We start from the raw sequence: 25,460 nt of genomic DNA, 5'->3' as shown, positions 1-25,460 counted from the left end.
ATAGTGGTGATGTTTGCACAACATTGTGAGCATGCTTAATGCCACTGAACTGTATGCTTTAAAATGGTAAAATGGTACATTTTATGGTCTGTGTATTTAATAACAATAAAAATGCATTAAAAGATTTGGGAACTGAAGTGGAAAAAAAATGGCTTTTCCTGGAGTGGTTGTCAGACCTTCTCTAATGGATCAGGAGAGATGTGCTACATACGACAAAGTGTTAACTTTTCATTGAATATTAGCCTAAACCTGAATAATCTGGAAGCTAACTTTGAAGGTAACTGGGAGACAACCACCACATTATAGGGAAGCTGGTGCCCAAATGCCAGGATATCAAATAATGCATAGCCAGAATGCCAGGCATCCAGCCTTTGTGGCCACTGACTTGCATCCACAGCTTTGAGAAATGAGTTTCTGTAGAAGGTATGCATTCTTGATCTGGCTGTCTTGAGGGTAACAAAAACTTAAAAACATACTATTTTATTATAGGCAGGAGGATTTTTAAGTTCCTAAAATATGTCTACAATAAGTAGAAGTACATAAGCTAGTAGAGAGTTTTGCAGGTACACTTTGCATCTGCCTCCAGTCCAGTCTAAGCTGTGACCATAAGTACAATTAACCCTTGAGGGAAAGGCCATTTAGGTCTGGTCCCTCTGGGTTTCTACTTCAGCTCATAGTGAAGGCTTCCCTCTACTGCTCAGCCTTCTGGCCCTTTGAGTCCGTCCCAGTTCTAGCTCAGCCTTTTCAACCTAAATGGATGTGTTTCTTCATGAACCATTCTCTGCCTCCATCTCCAAAACAGTTGACACTGATAACTTTTTGCTGGACCCAAAGCCTGTTCATTTTCCCCAAATCATCAGTGCTAGTTGTTGACCATTAATTAATCCCTAACACGTAGCTGTAGTTATCTGCATATATGAAAACACAGTGAACTGACAGGAAGGCAGCAAGAGGCAGGCCACAGAGGCCACAGGCTGACCCCTCCACTGTGGTACTTTTTCACTCTTATCTACTAGCAGGACAGATGCCTACATAAAAGGAGGCTATCTCTGCAAAGGCATATAAATGTTTTGACTGCAAATTTGTTTTGTGTTAGAGATAATCTGGTTTTTATTTTTAAGAAATATGACTTGGATCATCAACACAGTCTTACTTCTTGCCAAAGCATTTGTGTTCTGTGAGCCTAGACACCCACTTATCTTTATTTTTTAACCAGGAAGCCATTTATGCTCAGCAATAAATGCTGAAAATCAATGTTCCAAGGGATTTTGAATCAAAGGGAATCTTATTCAAAAGAATAGATTATAGCCACAGAGAATAAACCAACTTGAAATTAATCTCTTCATCTAAATAGATTCTTTCCAAAAATAAAAAAATAAAAAATAAATAAATAGATCCTTTCCTGTGTTCTCTCTACACACCATGGCTGGATTCTAGCTATGTATTGTTTGATAAAGGAATGAAAGGTTAGCCCCTGTCCTTACAATAGAGTAAATTCATATGTGATTTCCCTTGTGTCCTGCTTACCTCCTTCCCAGGTAACTTCAGAAGAACTGGACAGTATAGTTCATAATATAATGACCTGGGTTGTGGCTGCAGTAACCAGTGTATTATATCCAGCCATCACAAAATATGAAGAAAGGTTGCAAAATATTGCTTACCCAATGCCTGATGACACTACCCTCTCTTCCAGTAGTATGAGTTGCTGCAGCACATGCAGTGAAATGCTTCTATATGAAACAGGCATTCAGGCAGCAAAATTTCAGGCAGAGGCCTGTGCAGACACAGCTGACAGGTCAGTAGGGCAACCAGTGGCACCCATAAAACCATCTTCTGCCCACAAAGGAAAAACAGTTACAGGGAAAACACATCACAGGAAAGAACAACCTAAAACCTCTGAACCTAAATGTGATAAGACTGCTGAACCCCCCAAGCTTGTAACCTATAAACTCGATAGTCACCTTTTCACACGGACTGAAACAGGTACAAAGAAATCTGAAGATGCTACCACTAAAACAGATGGCTTAGAACACCCACTGTCTTCTGATGAAAAAGCAAAAGTTGTAAATGAGATACAGGAGTTAAAGAATGTTTTTGATAACTTTAAATATCACCTAAAAGAGGAATCTGAGTCAATTTTAGAAAATATACTTCATGAAATGGTGTCTGAATTAACCAAGACCATCCCCACTCTCGCTTCTGTTACGGCCGAAACTTTGGTTGATCACACTGACGCTGACAAAGGAGACTTGCTCCCCAGTGTCAATATCTCCTCAGCAGCGGCTGAAATTATGGAATATGTGCTTGAGAAGCTACAGTCTGCAGTTGAGAAAACATGTATTGAGGTATTTTCGCAAGAAAATCAGTCAGTTCCCTTTAAATCAGACTTAACAGCCAGTAGGGAACATTTCATGTCTTCAGAAGAAAAAACTTCAAAAGCTCCACTGCCTTACACTGTGGAGAACATGAGTGGTATTGCAGAGGATATGATTCACGTGATTTTAGAAAAGTTGACAGCTCTTGCATCTTCTAAGCAAAATGAACTTGCTCATCTTGAAATCACGACTGACCCTGCTTATCAGCAACACAGGGAAGATCCAGGATATACGTTCCTTCAAAGAGCCAGCAAAAGGAAATCTAGTGTTGAACCTGATGCAGCCAATTTGATTGGCAAAGAAGACATACAAAACTTGGTGTCAAATATTTTTTCCCAATCCTCTCTGGTTGGTTATATAGAGGAAGCAATCAGCACTATACTAAATTATATACAAATTGGACTTAATAATGAGAAACTCATTGCATCTGAGGAAACAGTCATCATCCTTCATCTACTTGATGATGTCTTGACTCAGTTACATCAGAAACCAGCAAAAACAGATGTCCAAAAGAGAAGACACCCCGGACTGAGTAGTCCTTCTGGCCCTGAGGAAGAGCACAGACTCGCCAGCACCAGAACAGCTAATGATTCTAGACATGGATGTCTCTTTTCACCCATTAATGTTCCTGGCATGGTTCTTTATTCTGAAGATGAAAACAAAGAAATAGACAAGATTGTGGAAAATGTACTGATTTCATCTATCAAAGATGAAAAGGCAAAATTACAAGAACAGGTTTCTGATCACTGCTTAACAAAGGAAAATGCTGATTTGAAGTACGAAAGAAATGTGAACTCACCTACAAAACCAGCTTATCAAGACCAAGTAGCATTTTACAAATGGGGATTAAAGACTGACCTTCCAGCTTCTGGTAATAAGGACCTTTTCAAGGACAAGCCATGCTTGAATAAAGACCTTTTGCTTTTCAGCCAAGAGGAAAAGCATCAAATACAAAAAGCCTCAGAAAATATAATTACAAGTATTTTGGCACAGATGCTCCAAGACATATCTTCTGGGCCCTCTGGTCACTTCGATTATAAAAATGATAAGGAAGCTTCACTTCTTACCTCAGGAAGCCCACAAGATCTGTCCAATCAAGAATGGATGAACAAGATGTTCTCTGTGTCAGAAATCCAAATAGTAGCTCAAGAAATTGTAGATGCTGTATTAAAAATACTTCACATAGCTTATAGTCACATTATCAGACATTCTTCATCAGTACCTCAAACTCCTCTAGATAATGCTGATATACCAAATGAAGAGCCTTTAGAAATACGGCTGGAGAGTAAAAAGAAGATGAAATTTTTATCTGTACTTGACACAGACCCTACAAAACATCCCTGGTTAGAACCTGAAGAAACTGAATCAACACCTGAACCTGCAGTTCACATTAATGATAAGATCACTTACACAATTTTTAAGAAGCTAAATTCATTTATTAGTCCAAAATTGCAAAACCACCTTAAACCAGAAAGCTCTGCAGACCATTCAAAACCTGCACCTGACAAGAAATCTTCATTTCAATATTACCTTAGTACTTACACAACTAAAGTAGTAAAAATTGTTTTGGATGCTATCCAGAAAGAACTGAAATACAATAAGAAAAATCTAAATCTTGGGAAGAGTGACCCTCCCAAAGGCTTTATTGATACAGGAGTTTTTGCTGACAATGAAAAGGAATTAGACTCTTTTGTCACAAAGCTAAACAATGACATTATGACAGGTTCATTAGCAGCTTGCATTTATGAACTGTTGAGTGGAAATACAGGTAAAAGCAATGTTCTGCTCCCTTCAGATAAGCTAAGGTCTAAAGTCTCATATGAAACTTCTGACAATGATCAACACAAACTTGTGCCTTCTCAAAGTCCTCATATGCTAGAGGAAGTTCACAAATGTACCGGATTGCAAGTGTTAGACAGAATTGGGGATACTTTATATGATATGATACACAAGCTCATAGGAGACCATCCATGCTCTCCCCTATCTGATGAACAAAACAGAGAGTGGATCAAGAATTTGAGAACAACTGCATTGCAGTCTAATATTCAGCTCATTTCTTGTATAATTCTAGAAGATGTCATTAGAAAATTATGTAGTGTTGAGATGGATCACGTTTTCACAAATTCAGAATTTAAAACTATCTCAGAATATATTGATACTGACAGCATATCATTTGCTTTGCTTATTGAGGAAATGGGCAGATGCTCTGACATAATCTCCAGCATGGTGTCCAGTGTGATCCAGCCAGGTAGTCAAGGGGTGACTAACGACAAGGGAAAGACAACTGCCCCCAAAACAGGGACCACAAAAGAAAAGCACCCAAATAAACTGGAAGTCATGGTTTCCAGTATCTTTGAAATGGTTTTTGCTAAGTTGAAAGAGTTTGCCAAAAGAAATTTAGAAACTCTGGGCGCTATAATCAATGAAAATAAAAAGAGTAGTAAGAGGTACTGGGAAAGTGAAAGTATCAACATCTGTACAAACACATGTGAAAAACAATTGCAGTCTGCTTTATACATGCATGCAAAGAAAGTATCAAGTACTATTTTGAAGGCTATTCAAAAGGAATTAAATGTAAGCTTGCCATATTTGGAAACATGCATAACCAAGCCACTACAAGAGAAGGAAGTGCTTAAGAATCTAGTCAATTTAATTTTAGATATAGGGCCCCCTCATATATTTAATGAAACTGAACCAGAAGAGCAAGGGATTGAAAATTACAGATACAGGCCAACTTATGGAAATTTTCTTCCAGGAGGGGCTGACCCAGAGTCACATCTAGATGATCCTGCAGATATAGAGAAAGAAAGTGCTGGGGAGGAAATCTCACCAGAAGAGACTAAATCAGAATCTCTTATGCAATGGGAACTAGAAAGGACATTTAAAAAATTTGAAGTAGAACTCAAAGAGCCAGAAAAGTCCCCAGTTGTGCCCATTATAAGAAATATTTTGAATGAAATTTTTCAGAATGACTTAATTGATCAATTAAATGTGCTTACTCTCTCCCAGTCCCATTTATGTGACATTCCTCATCCTGGTGATAAGCCAGTTGCTCAAAAATCAATTCAATCTATGGATAAAAGAATGGATCTTTTAGTGTCTGAGGCAGACGTAACTGTTGTTGCAGATAACGTTGTTAGAACCATACTTCAAAAACTTTATTCTGCTGTCATGACAGATAGAAGTGCAAGTGAAAATGCATATAACACTATCACCTACCCAGGAAATACCTCTTTTCCTGAATATGCCAGTGGAGAAAAGGCCTCTCTTCACTCTACCACATTGGACAGAAATCCATGTACATTTCAGTCCACATTTAGTAGTGGTAAAATGACCAAAAGGAATGTAGTTGAAGGTATTATACAGTCAGTTTTAACAAATTTAGAAACATTTGCTACTTCCAAAGTGACAGCTCTCTTTTGTCCTCATATCAGCTTCACAATTCCATTGGCTTTGCCTCTACGGGAGGATGAGACTGCTTTAAGCCAACCATGGCTATCAACCAAAGATTCCTATTCTGATGATCAGTTTTCCTATTGCTTAGTGGATCATAACAAATCAGGAAAGACCACCTCAATATGTCAACTGACTGCCTGTAAATTAAATACATATGCAACAGAAGTGGCTAGACAAATTTTACAAGAAATCAAACGTGAGTTAGATAAAGAAACAAAAAGTCCATTCTTAATCCACAATATTGTGGTTTTTGACAGTATCCCAAGTCAGATTGTTAACACAGTGTTAAGTATTGTGTCTACTAAAGGCAAATATGAAAAAAACCTATTTGACAGAGAGATTAATTCAGATCAGCCAGAACATATTGTTGAAAAGCTGTTCAATAAAAGTGATTATCAAGAAAAACTTCAATTGCAAATACTAGATACCATTAGGAGTATCTTAAGTGACATCTGTGAGAAAACACTAGATGAGAATAATCTCCTACTTGCTGCGTCCACTCTTAATAAATTTAACATAAGTGGGAAACCTTTAGAAGCAAACTCTGCAACAAATCCCAAGTGTGTAAATAAGGCTATTTCAATGCTTTTAGTTCCTAAGTCGTGTGTAACTATGATTTCCAGTGATATGGTGGATATTGTTCTTAAAAATCTCACTTCTGCTATCATGCTTGGCATAAATGCAAAGGATTCTATTTCTCTGAAATTGCCCCTGACATTTTCTGATGCATTTCCCAAAGCAGAGCATCGACAATCTCCTGTTGCAGACTCAATGAATGAGGTGATATTTCCATATGCAAGAAAGGGAAGAGATGTACAGCTGAAATCAGTTTATTCTGATGATAATCAGACAACTGTACTTAAAAAACAAGATGCCAAGAAATCTGCTTCCAACCCATATGAGGAAAATGTTCACTTCATTACTAAAGCCATTTTGAATAGATTAAAATCTTTTGCCACAGAAAGAATTAATTTGCTACTTACTCCTGATACTCAGTCTACAGAAAAAACATATGTTGGCCCAGAATTTACAAAGTGTAAACAAAACAATAGTGCAATTCTTGAAGCAAACCAAATGCCATCAGATGTGAATATACTAAAAATCTCAACAGCTAGAACCATTCTTGGTCAAGAGGTCACAGATTACACATTTTCTAATTACAGGGGAAAACATGAACCTGCAATTCATATATCACAAGCCAGTCTTAGGGATTATGCTGACATAATCACCAGTACCATTTTGATGCTTATAAAAAATGACATAGATATAGAAATCCAAAAGATGTATTCAAATCCAAACAATGCTTCATTCCAAGAAAACATAATTGCAAGTGAAACTGTCAACAATATCTTAAAGAGTTTACATGATAAAATATCTTTAAAGACAAGTAGGATTTACTCACAGCAGAATTCTAGCCTGTTTATGCAACTAGCTGTACAAAATGAAATATTGCCGGGTCAAAGAAAGATGGAAGACAACGCTGAACTGTCTCTTTTTTCAAAATACCCATATCAAAACCAAATTATGTCAGAAGCAGAAAACCTGAGAAGGGTTTTGGAAGAAATATTTAGAAATGGAGAATCTAAACAGGAAAAAACAACTGCTTTGTTAAGTGCAGTTAAGGAAATTTTAAAGAAGGTGTATCAAAGGGTAATGGAAGACATAGACAATTGGCCTCCATTTAACGAACCCCCCCACTTTACATTTGATTCTAAAATGAAAACAGCAGCAACACGGAAGAAAACCTTGCAGTCACATATAAACAACGTTGCAAATGACATAGTTGAAAGCATTTTCAGAAAAATGTTTTCAATAGTAATGACATCCTTATATGAAAAGAATGAGACCAAGGGAGAATTGGAAGTATCTGGCCATGATGAATTACTGGTGAATCCATCATGCTTTCAGGAATTGAAACAAGCAGAAAGAAGTGTTCCCCTTGAACATGGGATACTGCAAATTTATTCTTACACAGGCATCAGAAGTGTCACTTCACTAGAAAACACCTTGTTGCAATTTTCTCCATCACGAGTGGGTGAAGAATTGGTCCAAAAGGTCCTCAAAAAGATCACAAATTTTGTTTTGCCATATCTAGAAGAGAATTTGTCCCCTAAAGATCAGTCTGATGGAGTGCAATCTCTGAGACCATGCAGTTCTAGTTCCAAAGGGAGCCCTAATGTAAGTTTTAAAACAAACCTCAAAGCAAAATCAAACGTTATCTCTTCACCTAAATCTGGAACAAAACCACAACTAGGACCTAGTGGTGCTAAAGCCAAAAGAAAGTCCAAGTTAAGTCCTAGGGAGAGGACTTTCAGAGGCAGTCAGTCCAATACTGCCATTGGTCTGCCATACCTGGTATCAACAGGAGATGCCAAAAACTCCTTAGTGAGAACAAAACTCCCCACTGCGGAACTAAAAATGTATGCCAAGGATATAATAATCAATATTCTGGAAACAATTCTGAATGAATTTGAAAAGGTGAGGCAAAATAGACTAATGGTAAATGTAAATACTTTAACTTCTGATCAAATCATGACAGCAAGTAAAATAGTTAATGCAGTTTTGCAAGGATTATATACTACAAAGAATGAAAATTTGGCCAGCCAAATAAAAGGCTCATACTCACATGATCTCAAACTTTCACAGGGGAGTTTTAGGACAATCTCTCTTGCAAATCCAGAGCCCCATTTCTCTTTGGAGAATGTTTCTTCTCCGCTAGAGAAAATCTTCCCTAAAGAAGATATTTTTAGACAAATGTTTGATAAATGGCAAACAGAATCAAATGACATGGAAAATGAAAAATATAAACTATTGTTGATAGCCGAGACTGTTTTGAATGAAATTTCAATGAAAACAAAGGAATTAGAACAATCTGTTTCACTTTTAAATTCCTTACCTCTTGAGGCTTGTGAAAGCAGGTACCATAACTTTAAAAGAGCTGCTTCTGGAGCTGAGGGCTCCCAAGCACAAATTAATATATTTGGTCAGGAAATTGTTAAAAAGCTATTAGAAAAATTAGAGGTATACTTCATGACTCAGATGTTCATAACAGATGGTAAAGAAATGCTAGAAACCAAGAAAGAAACTACTACTAGAAGTCAGCGTGGCTCCTTAAAAACAAACAACCTCAACAGTGTTCCTATATATCACACAAAGTTGGAAGACAAAATACGTGGGGGCTTTAGCCACCGAATTGCTCAAGAGATCATGGAAGGGGTTCTGAACACCTTAGAATCATTTGCAGACCTACAGTTTAAACATATCTCTATCTATGCCTTTTCTGAAATTGTGAAAATACCTATTGAAAACTTTTTTGCTGTCCAACAGAAGCCATTAATGAAAACAATACTGCCCAAGTTACAACCACCGTATAAGTTTCCTAAGGAATCTAAATCAAGTAATATGATTTCCCAGGAGTACACGCACAACACCCTTCGACAGCTTCACTCATTCCATTCAGAACTGCTTACTTATACTGCTAACACTGTCAATGACATGCTTGGTATAATTAAGAACAGGTTAGACAAAGGAAAATGCCAAATGGAACCATCTTCAATTAGCACATTTGAAGAAAACATTGTGGCAAGTCAGCTCATCAGCACACTGATGGACCAGTGTACTTATTTCTATGAGTCGAAGATCAAAAGCCATCCAAAGCAAAATCTGCCCCAAGTAGCTGAAAATGCCTACACTGCCAGCTGGCCCAGATTTGCAACAGGGATGGAAATGTTCACTTCAAAGTCAAAGGGAGTTAGCTGTGGGGATGATCTTCCACAAATCCCTAGCTTATTTTTGTATTCAGAGGAAGATAGAAAAGCAAAGGAGAAGATGTCATCAAATCTACCTTTGTATGTCAGATACTCTGCAGAAGATACTCCTAAAATCACAGAGCCATTGGAAGAACTTGAATCAGAACTTAAACCATTATATTGTAGAAGTGAAGGCCAAGGCCTCAGCCATTTTGATCAATCTGTGAAGGGAAACAGCTCTCTCCCAGAAGACAATGTCTTACAAAAACTATCTCAGAAATCCAGTGACTCTGTGGAAGCAGCATCACAGCACCCCACGTCCTTTATAGAAATGGAAGAAGGTAAAAATCCAAGAGTTCTTCACTATGAGCTGCCCAAACCAGTTCTTAAGCCAAACCAAATACAGACAACAGTTTCTCCACTTAAAATATGTGTAGCTGCCGAAAATATTAATACCATGCTGTTGAGTTATGACCTTCCAAGTCAAACCCCACATATTAATGAAAGTATAGAAACAATGAAGCCAATTTTTATATCAAAGGCAGAGCCTTTGTCTATAATGTCTGAAGAACAAAAGGATGAGAAAAGCTTGCTTAAAATATGGGAAGAAAGAATTAGCTCTATAACCAAAGAAAAAAATAAAAACCTTACAGCAAGTGGAGAAGATTTCACTTTACTAGAAAAGTGGAAAGACAAGTATCCAAAGTTAGAGATAACAGAACCCTGCAAAGAGACTGAAGTCATTACTTCTGCAGATCAGGAACTGGGACAACATGAAATCCATCTTGTAGCAAGATATGTTACTACAGCTGTGGTCACACATTTCAAGAACTTTGAAACCAGAGGTGAGTGAGGAGGGATGACTTATAAAGAGGTGGCATCATTTTAGAGGAAAAAAGTCAATGAGTCTTATTTGTAACTCTCAAATCCAAGAAGCTCCATTCATTGCTTCTCTGAAAATAGCCTTGGATTTGGGGTGGTTGTTTAACTATGTGTTTTTCAACTGGTCAGTATGCTAAAGGAAAAAAATGTTGACAGATTTACATAATTTTTATTTGGAGAGGTAGGTGTTGTTCAGTTTTCACTATCAACAGATAGAATTAAATGGGCATAATTTAAAGTAAGATATTTTGATTGGGCATGAGGTATCGCTATGACATGATGATGTCTTGCTTGGGACATATAGTTGCCCTAAAGGCAATTCCCAGGTAACAGTTCAAAGAAGGTTTGCTTTGTCTTGTGTTTATTTTCTTAAAAAGACTTCTAACATTATAGTCAGACTTCATACATAGTTGACTGTAATGATCCAACTTCTTTTTGAGATAAATAGTTAAAGTCTTTGCAATTATTGATGATACAGTTTGTAAGAACAATGGCCTTAAACTTCTTCTGTTCATGTTCAGTGTTCTGACTTAAGTTCTTTTTTAAGTACAATACTCTAAATCCATGCTTACAAATAGGATATCTGCACTCCCTTCCTGTAAATGCTGAGATGCACATACTGGGTTGAACCATATGAAATAACCATTTTTATGTGTCAAAAACTGTCAAACATCAGAAATTTCATCCAGTTCAATTTACTGTGTACTATATAGTCCCAAACTGGATAATTAGCTAAACAGTTGAAAATGGCTTCAAGAGTTAAATGAGGTCTGTAATCATGACTAGAATCACTTTAGGGCATTGCAACTAAAGCTGAAAATCATTTATCTGCCCCAGGATTTCGCTATACAAGGAATAAACCAGCACTTAGAGATCTGAATTTTATTAGGCTGTTTTCTTCCTTCTGGCCAAAATAAAGTTCCACAGGTGGGATATAGAGATTTGAAGAAAACTCAGTTCCTTTCTTGACTAGGTCTTTCTATTTCTTGAATTCATGTATAAAAAATTGCTAGTGTTTTGAATGCTCAACATTTTCCCTTAATGCATGTTAAAAATTGTAATGTTTTCTGCTTTAAGGTCCTCTTGATGACAAAGTATCTATTGCATCCACACTGTTAAGGAAAAAATATGAATTCAAACAGCCTCTAGGAAGCATTAACTATGATTCTTCACTTTATCAATTTTGTGAACATCTCACTGAATTGGTTATTTCCTATATAATGTCAAGGCTGTCTGATTGTACTGAAGATGATGGAACAAAACAGAAATCACTGGAAAATCAAGATTCATCTTTTAGCAAGGTTATTTTAATTCATTCACAAGTATTTCCAGTTTCTATCAGAGGACTTGCTTTAAGCATTTCTGAAATCATTATTCGAATCCTTTTTAATAGTGAGATTTTAAAGGTGGATTCTACACAAGAAGTCATTTCTGTGAGAACAAAATATATTTATTGCCCAAGAGTAGCTGTGGCTGACTTTGACAATCTCTTTCAGGATCTCTTAATAGGAGTGATCCATGTTCTGTCCAAAGAAATAGGAATAAAGCACCAGCCTGACAGCAGAGGAAGAAACAAACGACTCTCCATGCTGAAAAGCCATAGTTTTCCCATTCACAACAAAACCAAAACTATGAAAAGACAGACAGGCTCCAGAGACTGGAAATCATCTCCTACTCACCAAATTAATCAACTAGTACAGAAAAATCAACTAAACTCTCTGGAATGTAAGTTAGGCTCTCTGGTCAGTAGCCTAAAAACTCGTGACTCCAAAGAAATAGTCAATAAAATTTCCAATATTGTTTTCAATTTGGTTTTGCCAGATGAATGCCCAAATTGGGATAGGGATTCTGGTAAAATACCACAAAAAAGTTTCCTATCTTCAAATAATCAGCAAAGTCATAGAATACCTAGAAATAACCCAGGGCTCTCCCCAAAATCAGTTTTTATTCTGAATCTTGTATGTGAGACACTTATTAAAATACTTTTGGAAGAATGTACAGCCAACAGCCTCCTTACAGATGGTTCTCTTTCTGGTGAAATACCAGCAGAAGGTCAACTGCGCAACATACTTCCAAATATAGAGAATTATTGCAGGGGAACAATCGACCATGGCTCACCACTTGAGGATTATGACGTGTCAGGCCTTTTGGAAAATCTGGCAGAAACAGATCAAGAATCTATGCTTAGTATTATTTCCCATACCTTGGTAAAATCTTTAATGGAAAAACTGTCCTGTGGTATATACCAACCTCCCAGAAGTCCACTTTTTGCAAACAAGCATTTAACGTATAGAACAAGAAAAAGACTCCCTGGTTTCCCAAAAGGAGAAAGGCCAGAATTAAAACATTCAAGACAGGGTAAATGCTCTGTAAGATTCATGAGTTATGACAGCAAGCCTTTGACAGAACCACTGAATAACCTCAGGGTGATTCATTCCAAAATGAAAGCCCCATTTGGTAAGCAGTTTTCAGGAAAATTCCCTCCTCTACCTCCTCTTCAAAGACCAGGTAAAAAGGAAGTGAATGCAACAGCCATTCTTAACACACAATATCCAGGAGGCATGAACACAGGAGTTTATTCTGCCACATTTCTGGAGGAAATAATTGCAGACATTTTCCTTAAGCTCTCCACCTCATTGCAGAGCAAAAATGTAAACATCACTGAAGCTCAACTCAATGAGGTAAATATATTAGATGTCAACTCCGTGGTGAATGAGTTTAACAATGCTCAAGTCACTGTTTTACGAGATGTTGAAGAAAGGATATGTTTTCCACCAATCGATAAACAAACTGTTAGAAAGATTGTTGACTCAGTTAATAGTGATGTTTCATGGGAATATGCACTACAAGTCACTGGTGGAAGTCGTCTGACACATGCTACCGCCTCAATAGCAGAACAGATAACTAATGGCATATTGAAAGAGAGTGTAGACTACCAACTCCCATTGTGCTTTGTAGCAAAGCTCATGCCTAATTCATATTACCCTCTTAAAGCTGAAAATATATTACAGAAACTTCAAAACAACCTGAGAGAACTTAATTACCAAGATCAACATTCAATGGGCTATACTACCGTGTTATCACACTCATTTTTAGAAGATGTCATCAGGAAGCTATTATCTCAGCTCATTTCTCCACCTTGGAAGGCTTCATGCTTGGGAAAGAAGTATTTATTGACTTCAGATTTTAATGAGATATCTGCCTGTATAATAAATAAGATTTTGTTAGCCATTTCAAAGCATAAGATTTGGCTCACTAAATATGACTGTCAACATCTATATACAGAAAAAAACCTTCAAAATATGGTGGAGTCTGTTTATAATAATGTTTTACAGATGTCTGACTCTCTTGTGTCAGTCCAGAAAAGCATAGTAAGCCAAAGCCCACTTATGATTGACCGAATAGCCAGTCTCTTTATTCAAGAGATTATTGAAAATCATCTTCAACCTTTTTTGTGTGGAGAGGGCTTACCTTGTTCAGTGACTCCACTGGATGAAATATCGAATATGGTTAAAGAGGTTATCAGTGAGGTCACAGAGTCCCATAGACCCCAGAAGCCATCATCACTAGGAATGGACTTTTATCCTAATGCATTTGTAGAAGATATCATTGCCAGGCTATTATCAAAGGTCTTCAGTCCAAAATATAACACTGAATGTGAACTGGATAAAATGACCCAAAAAATAGTAAACTCAATAAATAACCATTTTAGCAAAGCTAAAATCTGCATTCTTCGTGATAACCAAGAGCAGGCTTTCCCCACTGTAGATCTAGACACTGTGGATGAACTCGTCAATTCAGTTTACGGAAATATTCTGCAACAGCATGGGCTAACCCTTGAGACTGATAATGAAGAACTCAAAGACAGTGATATTTTTGCAGAAAATGTTACCAATTTAATTGTAGCAGCTATTTCTGATTATGTTCTTCACCCACTGTTTTCTGGAGATTTGTCAGCTTCCTCCCATGCTACTTTAACAGCAGAGAACATTATTCAGAACATCTTTAGTGGCAGCAGTGAATCTACCAAGCCAAGCCTGCATTTATCTCCATATAATACCTTGCTGCCATACACACTTTTAGAAGACCTAATTAGAGGGCTATTATCTAGAATATTTCCTTCCACATATAACATTGTTCCATATGGCAAAACCCCAAAAGGCAGATCAGGAATTAATTGTGGTGAAATCTCTTCAAAGCTAATCAGTGATATTAGGATGAAAATTTCCCAACATGAAATTCGATTTTCAAAAGATGAAGAAACCAAATCTGTTTATTCAGAGGATGATGCTCAGCATCTCGTTGATTCTGTGTTCAGAAATATGTTGCAAAACTCTGAGTCTCAAGAAGCAGTTGAACACGATATCATAAGCAGTAACAATGTTCTTATTGATAGAATAGCATGTTTTATCATTAAAAATATCTGTCAGCAGCATCTCCATCCATTTGTGTATGGAAAGTCATTACTTCCTCCATCATATACACACTTTGATGATATGAGAAGGCAGGATTTTTTTGCTGGTGTTTACTCCTCAGCATTTTTGGAAGATGTGATCTCTGGGGTTTTAAGCAAAATATTCCACAGGGTGTTAGGTATTGTGCAAACAAACCCATTAAGAGATTCAGGAAAAGAACTATTGGAAACAGCTGAAAAACTCATATATTTGATAACAGAAGAATTCTCAAAAGCTCAAGTTAGTATCCTAGAAAATGCTAAGGAACAATTGTGTTTGCCACCAGTACATACAGAAGTAGTGACTGAAATTATTGACACGGCATATAGCAAAGTTTTACAAGAATATGAACTGGAAACTGATAAAGACTTTCTAAGTGACACAAAAACATTGGCTGAAAGAGTAACTAAAATTATCCTGGCTGAAGTTTTTGATTTCCAAATTCATCCAGATTTCATAGCAAAGCTGCCCTTTAAACCATATTCAAGACTCAATGCTGATGCTTTGATAAAGAGAGTTCATTATGCTATTAGTAAATTAAGAATCCGAAGACAGACTTATACAACATATGCCACCATATTATCACATACACATTTAGAAAAAATTGTCACTCAGGTTTTATCTCAGATAAATCCATTGAAGGGCAGTGCAGAAGATCCAGACTTTTTGCAGTCAGACTCCAGCAACATAGTTGTGAGGCTGATTGATGAGATCATGTCAATAATTTCTAAACATGCAATATGCATTATTAAACATGGAAATGAAAAACAAAATGTGATTTCAGAGAAAGATATCCAGGCTATGGTTGATACCATTTATACTAATATTTCTCATTCAAATCTATACCAGTCTCTTACAAAAGATAAAAAAGGCATAAGTAATATACCCATTACAAAAACAGCAAGTTATATAATAAAAGAAATATTTAACCATCATCTTGAGTCATTCTTATCTGGAGACAAAACTCTTGCTTTAGGTACAGTGGGTCAAACTTCTCATCAGAGAGCAACAGATCCTAAACAAAGGGAATTATTGCTTATTGTGAATTCAGCCATCTTTTTAGAGGATGTAATTTCTGAGCTTTTATGCAGAATCCTTTATGTATTCTCTCATAATGTCTTGGCTGCCAAAAACTCATGTAAAGCAAAAACCAACGTAACTAACATTGTTACTACATTAGTAAAATCAATTGTGCTGGAATTCACCACATCAGAAATTTTAGTTGCAGATCACTTGGATGAAAGTCTGCATTTTTCAGAAGGATATAAAGAAATGGTTGAAAAAACTGTCAGCCGAATTTATGAAAAAATATTAGATGATTATAAATCTCTGATTCATATTTATAGAGCTATACAAAGTGATGCCATCAGTTTTGGGGAAAAATTATGTTATTTGCTATTAGGAGAAATTTATGATTATCAAGTGGAGTCATTAGTTTCAGGAGAATTAGTAACTTCTTCCTATTCCTTCCTCCAAGAGGAGAACATCATCAGAAATGTGCTTGACAGCATCAACGATAGCCATGTTTTACCATCATGCATCACTGTATTGCCGCGTTCTCTTTTAGAAGATATTACTTACAAGCTTCTAGTACATATATTCCCTTCATCTGAGACTGAAACTGAACTAAATGAGAAAGAGGTGCCACCAGATTATGAGTTTGTGAATGCAGCCTCAAAACTGGCTGATGAAATTATAACAGAAATTTCTGAACACGAAATTAGACTTGCCACAGCAGAGGAGCATGTAGAAAGTATGCAATTAGGGGCAAGTGAGAACTTCGTTAATTCCATATGTAATGATATTATGAAAAAACTTCAATTAGAAAATGAAACATGGAGTGATACATACAAAAAAGGAGGTTCATTCCTCAAGAGAATAGCCGGTTTCATTATGAAAGAAATTGTGGACCATCATCTGCAGCCATTTTTATGTGATGAAGAATCATCTCTCTGTGACTTACCCAAAAATGACTATGTCGTTGAACTCTTGAACCCTGGTAAAGAAAAAATACCAAAAGGCTTCCCACAGGCTTCTGTGTATAGTGCTACATTTTTGGAAGATCTTATAATTGACCTTGTTCGCAAACTTTATACTCTCCCAAGTATTGCTGAAAACCCTAAGGAAAAAGAGGTATCAGAAAAAGACTGCATGAGCATGGCTATAAAATTCGCAAATGCCCTGATAGGGGAATTTAGAAAAAGTGAAATCAAAGTCCTAGCTAATGCTGGAGAAATGTTTTCTTTTCCACCAATAGATAAAGAGACAGTCAATAAAGTATCTGATTCTGTGTACAATGAGTTCATAGAAGTGTATGGATCTAACAATCTTCAAAAAGATGACAGAAGTAACATCGTTATAGAGATGATAGCTGCTTTAGCCAAAAAGGCAATCTCTGCTTTCAAGATTCAACCACTTTTTTCAGGAGACTGGTTTTCCACCTTCTTTTCATTTTTAAATGTGGATAACATCATCCAAAGAGTTCAACACCTACCATATAATACCTTTACAAAAATAAATAGAAGCTTGAAGGACAATCCAGTTTCTTCACTAGAACAATTACCTACACTTACTCCTCTAACCTCAGGCCTAAAAGACATAATGCACACTTTACAAATAGGCAGAGGAGCACTTAATAGAAAAGAGAATTTCAAAAAGGCGGAGGCATCTATGAAGACAGGCAGCATCCAGGAGCTGTTATGTACTGCTATAACTCACAATAGGAAGGGCAAATTAACTACCCTAGCATCAGGGTTAGGTGGAGGTGTGGCAGATAAAAGAAGGGGGGATGAAAAGAAAAAGGAAAGTTCAATTGGAAAAGAGAATGAGAAGGCATTAAAAGTTACTTCTCAAACAACTCATGTGGAAAGTGAAGATAGTCGGGGGCCAGATTTGAGTATGGCACTTAGAAAGAATGAAAGCAAAAAGAAAGACAATTTGGGTATAAAAGAGGAGAAAGGGCAAGGTGCTGAGATATACCAACATCTTTCATTAGCTACTGATGATACAAAAAACAGAAAGGTTGTCCTGGAACCAGATTTAAAAATAGATAAAAGGAAGCGTGAAAAGAAAAGAGGGAGTTCATTAGAAAAAGAAAATACACCTTCTGAATTATCATCTCTGAAATCCAAAGTGAGAAACAGAAAGATCCAAGAGAAGAGAGATTCTCCACCTTACGGAATTACAGATGACAAACAGATCTTGCATCTTAAACATGTCCAAAATGTCCCTGAAAGCATTTGCATAAATGTTTTAGAAATATCTTCTTTCCAAGGACCAGTAGATGATTCAAAATCCCCAAATTCCTTAGGTGATAAAGAAGTATATATAACCCAAGTAGATGTCAAGGATTTTGCCCAGCCTGCCTCAATAAATCCAGCTAAATATGGTGCTCCTGCAAAAGAAGAAGAGAATAAAAAAAGTAAAGATAGAGAGATTAAAAGTAAACCTAGTAAACCAGACAATCCACAAGAAATTAACTGTGGGGTTTTTCCTGCTAACTTTTTAGAAGATGTTCTGTCTGAAATAGTTAACAAATTGGTTTTTAATTCTTCATGGGGTACCAATGATGCATGTCAAAATGTAACCAATACTGTAAATCAATCTGAGCTCTGTGACACAGCTATGAAACTGATTAATTCTCTGTTAAGGGAGTTTTCAGATGCTCAAATTAAAGTATTAAACCCAGGTCAGGGAAGTCAGTTCCTCCCCTCTGCAGATACAGTTTCATCAGTTCACAATGTACCTCTAAGGCAGAAAGAACCATCTGTGGATAAAGCACCTCGAAAGAAAAAAATGGCAGCTGCAACTAAGACAGCTTCTTCCGATGAGGCACCTTCTATGGCTAACATACCATCAAGTGATAAAATGCTGGTCAAGAAGATTGTTCACTCCTCTATATGCAATATTTTGCGGGAATATAGATCTCAAGACTCCATTTACAAGGACATAAATAGTAATGGTGAAAATTTGGCAAGAAAGCTAGCTAATGCAGTGATAGAAGAAAGTTTTCAGCATCAGCTAAACTTGCTACTTTATGATGAGGTTCCGGCTGCAGCATGTTTGCCTCTAGAATCTACGGAGGTAATGAAAAAGGTCCATAAGGGCATCCAAACAGCCTGTAAAGAATGTCAAACATCATCACCATATACCATAATGCTACCTCATGAATTTTTAGAAAGTATAATTTCTTCTCTTCTATCAAAAATTTTCTCAACAGTAGCCAGTGCTAAAACAGAAACATCTGAAGATAATTTGCACGCAGAACTGGATTTCCTTCAAATGAAGTTTGTAAGTACAATTATGACAGAGATCTCCAAAGATAAAGATATGATTGTACAATATGTACAATCCTTACATCCTAATGATGATGAAATCATTCAATTAGTGGTTCAAACTATTTATAACAATCTCTTGCCACAATTTGGATCTCAAGAGAGCATACAAAATTGTGCCAGCAGGGGTTGCAAAATCCTTTCAGAAACCATAGTTAATTTAGTTGTACAGGAAGTGGCTGGCAACCAGTTGCAGAACTACTTTTCTGGAGAGCTAACACCACATCAGTGTACAGAAATTGACAGTGTTGTTGAAAACATCCTTAAAGATGTCATCCAAACCACTGAAGTTCCCCAGCCTCAGCCATCACAGGCTTACAAACTGCCTTTTCCCATAATAGAAGAAATTGCTGTAAATTTTTTGTCAAAGCTTTTATCTATGTTTCCAAAAGCAGGTAAGAAACAAAACAATTCTCTAAATGCTGAAATGCAAACAATAATCTCAAAAATCTTAAGTTCATTCCAAGAATATCTCTCTAAAAGTCAAATTACAGTAGTGCCACAGGCCAAAGAATCACCCACTGTATCTTTAGCAGACAGTACCACTATTGAAAAAGTAGTTACTTCTGTTTATAACAGTGTTTTAAAGCACTCTGGCTCCCATATTTCAGTGTATAAAGATTTAATGAGTAAGAGCAATGTTCTCTCTGATATAATAGGATTTTTAATGGTGAAGGGAATTTCCAATTCAGAATTTCATCCTCAAGTAGAAGAAGCATCAAGTTCAGAGTTAGTTCTGGAAGCTGCCAAAATTATGGAAAAAGTGGTTAAGATCATTGATGACCTTAAGTCAAAGAAAAAGCCTTCAACCAAAAAGGAGACTGTGTTAAACGCTAGGTTTTTAGAGGAAACACTGGCCTTGTTCTTGGCTAAACTAGTAAAGGTGCCATGGGCCTCAAGCGGAGATGTGAAAAACTTATCAAAGTCTGAGGTAAAGAAAATTGCATCTCGACTGACAAAATGTGTGACAGCTGAAATTTCCAGAAATAACATTAATGTTGTCGCTACTGATCCTGAAGAAACCTTTTTAAGTCCAGAAAGTATAGAAATTATTTCTCAGATGGTTGATTCTGTTTATAATCAGGTACTGCAACAATCTGGAACACATGAAGAACTTTATTACAACATGAAAGGTACAAACAATGTCTTCCCTAAAGAGATAGCTTCTTTACTCATCAGTAAAGTTTCCAGCTGTTCATTAGAAACAGTTAGCCCCAAAGATTCACAGGCTGATATCTTTAGCGATTTGGATATTGATCAAATTGTCAAAAAGGTACATGAGTATGCTGTTAAAAGCCAGCCGGAGCTAGAGCAAAAAGAATTAGATCAAGGCGTAAGTGAAGAGGAACTTCCAATTAAAATAGTTCCTCACCGTGGGAAACAGCCAATCAATATCGATCCAGACATTGTTGCAGAACACTTAGGAGTCATTTCTATAAAAACACAACCTCTTGAGAAACTGCAGCTGGAGTGTTTAACTAGAACTGGATATAGCATCGAGGCACTGAGAAGGATATCAGTAAGTGGGAGGAGTCACTCAGTGAACATATCTGATGCAGGAAAGCGAAAGCAAAAAAACCGTGTCTCATTGGATGAGATGGGAAGACTGAACCTAAGACCATTAGAGGTAAGTGCTAAACGCAATAGTGAAAAGAAATGGTAGTTACTGAGACCTGGTTGTCCTGTGATTTCCCTCCTCAGGCAGATCTATGGGAATGCATTTGTAAAATATGGTCAATTTTCTCTTGCCCAGCCCAATAGAATTGGGACACCCCAATTCAAGCAATTCTCTGCTTTCCTAGGACTCACCCCATCAGGAGTGTGGCTCCATGTAAAAGATGGCAGGCTATTTTCCATTAGCTAGTCAGACTAAACTGCCATTTCCTGAAGAATGGGAATGCAGGGAGATGTCCTTACCAGCAAACAGGACTGCCTAGACTTGTAGTCCTCATTTGGCAACATGGAAGAAATGCAATTTTTATAATCCCCACAGTTCTGTTTTATGGATATACATTATCATAGTATTATATGAGTCCAAATGGGCCAGTTATAATAACAAGTCAACTGGTTAAAGATTTAAATCCTCAAATGTAAGTCTCCACAGTAGTATTGTTTTTACTTAGCAGCATTCATCAATAGTACTTTAGAATTCACTTGTTTCTTCTTATTTCACTTTCATTACATAATACTTTCCCAGGTCTCTATACTCTTATACATTCAGGCTGGACCCAGTTTCTTTCCCATTCTACCTTTGCTCTAGACCCAGCTGTCTTCCTACTTCTATTTTTATGAACTAGGTTTTCTGCAGTCTTGTATCTGGGCTCCAAATATACTTTAAAGAGGCCAAAAATGCCAAAACACTGTCCTTGGTATAATATGACTATTGAAAAAATAGTTCATATTACAGATCTTAGGGCAATAGGGCATAGGGATGGTCTTTCCAGGAGATGGAGTTATACTCCTCCAGCCTCACATTCTCACATAACACCAAATTCCCTCCATATAAATGAGCCTCTTACAAGGATGATGGTATGTACTTACACTCAGGGTATAGTCTCTGATTTACAAACTGAGTAAAGTTCTAGAGAACCAGCCTGCTTGGAGCATAAGCCTAGGAGCATGTTTTCCTTAGAATTATTTTCCAACCCACTGAACTAAGTCTCAGAGCTGGAGAATACATTATGGGTACTTTTTAATCTCAAATACTGAGATGGTCATAGACACTAATGGAGTCTTCTTGGTCCTTAGTTTCTTGGACCAGATGAAAGTCCTTTCCAGCTCTAAAATGTCCTTTTCTCTCTGGGTTCTCAAAATTACATTAGCATTTACTTAGTAGCTTTCATTTATATATAAGTAACTCCTTGGGCACAAAATCTATGTGTCTAAACTACAGAACATTACCTCTAAGTCATTACGTCTTAATCATCTGTCAGTTTTGGCTACCTGCTTTCTTCTTTTACATCCTTTATCAGTACTTTATCTTTTTATAGCCCACAGAAATTTGGAAGAGAATATCTAATCCAAATCAACTACTGCCACTACTCATAACGGAAGCGAAAGCTGTCTCAGGGAAAGCAAATAGACCTAGCCTAGCTCAGTTAAGACAGATGCTTTGCAACAATCTGGATAGCAGTGCTGTCCATCCCCAACGTGGGCATAGAGGTTTTGGAAAGAACAGGAGATTGGTTTAAGGAACCCAGGCAATTCCCAGGCTAGTCCTCAGTCAGTGATCGACAAGCAAGGCTTTGTTTGCTATTCTGAGATACCAAAACTTCTAACACAACAGACACAGGCCTATCAGACTCTTACAGTGACACATAGAGAGCCATAAAGACAATTTTAAGCTTTTGATCCACTATTTCTCTCCACCAGCACAGATAATCAAGATTGATTATGATTCCGTTTCTCACAAAAGATACTACTGTAAGGTAGCATTTATCTGAAACTCTGGTTTGCAGTTTTATAGAGATTTAAAATTGATAACCCAAATTAATGTAAAGGTTCTATGGCATCATCAAAGGCTACAGAAATGGGAAAAGTCACTTATGACTGTCTTTTCCTTGATCTGTCTTTACCATTGCAAGATGGAAAGTGACATTTGACCAGGGAAGTGAGGAGGAATGAAGAGTTATTCTTTGAAGCTCCCTTTGGAAAATATGTTTAAGGGTTAGAATGTGGAGGATGAAAAGTGAACATGCAAAGTCTTTCACAATCATATTTTAAAATCAGGGTCAGCCAATACCTTGTCTTTTGTTCATGAAGATATCTACATTTAGATTGCTCTATGATTTGTCGCCTCAGTAAGAAGTTTAGAAAAAGATGTCCTATCTAAATCTGTTACAGATATTTCCAGGTAAATGGTGAAAACAATGTAATTAAAGGATTTGTGCCTTTTTCAGTTCTTGGAAAGTAAAAAGTAAAATTTGATGCAGAAGACAAAACTTACTAGGGTTCCCTTCTTTGGACTGGATGACACTATTCTTAGATGCAAAAAAAAGAAAGAAAGAAAGAAAGAAAGAAAGAAAGAAAGAAAGAAAGAAAGAAAGAAAGAAAAAGAAAAGGGATTACTGAAATGAGAAAATATTGCTTATGATTTTTATTTATTTCTTCTTTTAAATATATCACTACTCTACCAGTAAGTGGCATTTGAGGATAGTTTTACTCAATTGAAACTGAAAACCATGTGAAAATTGCTTTATTTCTATATAGAACCACAGGAAAAATGACTGAGATAATAGTTTTTAATATTAATTTTCCCTTCAATTCCAGACTGCTAGTAGGAATTCATTCCAGAACTTAATAAAGCCTGACATCACCAAAGTGGAGCTTTTAAAAGATGTCCACAGCAAAAAAGATCTTATCATTCGGTTGGTAACTCATGATATTGGTCAAGAAGTTTCAGAAAATAAAGTGGAAGAGGGCTTAACTTCCAATGAAGATGAAGTTGTTTTACAAAATGTTGTGAAAGAAGAACTTCCAGAAGACCTGTTTGATGATCAAGCAAAAGAAGAGATAAAGCCCATAATGGGCACAGTGGCTCTTCACAAGCCACTGATAAGCAAGAGAAATTTGAAAAAATTTCTGTCTCTAGGGAAATGCTGTCATCGCAGATCTACTGTAACTAAAACAAATACTGAAGCATCACCAACTCTATGGACAGAGTCTGAGGAGACACAACAAAGACTTGTTTCTAATACTGATGTGACTACCTCCAAATCCCCGACTGGCACAGATTCTTCCTTTTGGGAGAGAAAGACACAGCTAAGTGTAAGTTACAAATGGGACTCTCAATGAGACTGGGTTTCTATAGAAAAGGTATAGAGTTTCACAAACTTAGTCCAAGAAATTTACATTGGGTAGGAATAAGAGGGCATAAACTGAATCTGGACAGGCTCTCCCCACTTTGATGATATTTGCAACAAAAGGGAAATGATGAACAGATGAAGCCAGAAACCTCAATTGAAGAAAAATGGATCATGAAAAGGGTCCTAGGTTAGTTAGAAGGACAAGAAAAACAGAAAGTGGAAACAACTTAATGAAAAGCAATCTAATTATTTAAAATCATAGATTTCATTCTTTTTTATATTCTGACCTCTAAGTACTCACTGGAAGTTTTGTTTGCAGAAACTCCATGCCAGTGGGCAGACCAGAAGGTGGGCTGGAGGGGAGTAGAAAGATTCATGCAAATTCTGCCTGTCTGGGTTTGAATTCTGGCTTTGCCATTAGTAGCGGTGTGACCTTTGGGCAAGATACTTAACCAACTTTTTCCTCAAAAAATTACCCCACTTGCTGAAACATAGCAAGTTATTCAAAGTATGTTGAATATTCTTCCTTCCATAAGCCCCACTATCACTCTGACACACAGCTCCTGTCTCTGGTTCTGTATTGTTCTAGTAATTGGTCCAGGCCTTATCCTCTTGTGTTAGCCCTATCAAAAAAAATTGCACTGTACATGCGTTTGGGAGATGCCCATAGTTTAGGATTTCCTGGTGAGACAATCCCTTTGAATATCCCTCTGCAACGATTTCTAGGTTAACCCAGAAACTGCAGTGAACCCGAGAAAAGAAAACACAGAGATACATACAACTCTGGCCAATCCAGAAGTTCACCACGACAATAGCCTCAACAGAAACTCAGGTCTATTTATCAGGATCTATTTATTAGGAAGCCATGTGAGATTTTAGGAGCCAACCCAGTGTGCCTGATCAGAAATGCTACACAGATAACTAAGGAAACATTATATTTTACTTATTTGTTACAAAATCTTCTTCTTATAATTACCTGCCTTGCACTTTTCCAGAGAGAAGAAATGAAAGCTAGTACTGAATCGGCATATTACTTACATAGAAGTATGAGTTCATCTTCATACAATGAAGAGGATCTGCCTTCATTTTCTAGGTACAGTCAATTAAAGCAATATGAGTTAGCTAAGAAAAAATAGGAACCCAAAATGAAAATTATGTTGGTGCAAAGCATGGGCACCTCAAGTAACCATGTGAGCAAGCCAGGGGCTCACCCCTCCAACTCCCCATACTCCTTTCCCTTGTTCTCCTCTGTGGTTACTTCCTGAGTGTCCCCTTTTCATGTTGTTTCCCATCCCTACTGATCTGGTCTCTACTTCCTTCTTCCAGTATAGTGGTCCAATCAGTATAGTTAGATTAAGTGTTTAATGTGTTAGATTCTAGAACCTAAGAGACAGGCCCTGCAGGT

The 25,460-nt window shown here is 36.9% G+C and overlaps 1 protein-coding gene across 11 annotated transcripts in view; it reads left to right on the top strand.

Moving 5' to 3' along the window:
* The window catches only part of LOC121483013 (fibrous sheath-interacting protein 2-like), a 72,143-nt gene that overhangs the window by 35,375 nt on the left and 11,308 nt on the right, over positions 1-25,460 (top strand). For all 11 annotated transcript variants that reach the window (XM_041741225.1, XM_041741230.1, XM_041741228.1 and 8 more), the window contains 4 exons: positions 1,539-10,425; positions 11,540-20,877; positions 23,520-24,017; positions 25,051-25,148. In XM_041741225.1, coding sequence (XP_041597159.1) covers positions 1,539-10,425; positions 11,540-20,877; positions 23,520-24,017; positions 25,051-25,148 — 18,821 coding nt within the window. The remainder of the gene's footprint in view (positions 1-1,538; positions 10,426-11,539; positions 20,878-23,519; positions 24,018-25,050; positions 25,149-25,460) is intronic.

Source organism: Vulpes lagopus, chromosome X, assembly GCF_018345385.1.
Source record: "Vulpes lagopus strain Blue_001 chromosome X, ASM1834538v1, whole genome shotgun sequence".
Lineage (NCBI taxonomy): Eukaryota > Metazoa > Chordata > Mammalia > Carnivora > Canidae > Vulpes > Vulpes lagopus.
This window is presented reverse-complemented; position numbering and strand designations above follow the sequence as displayed.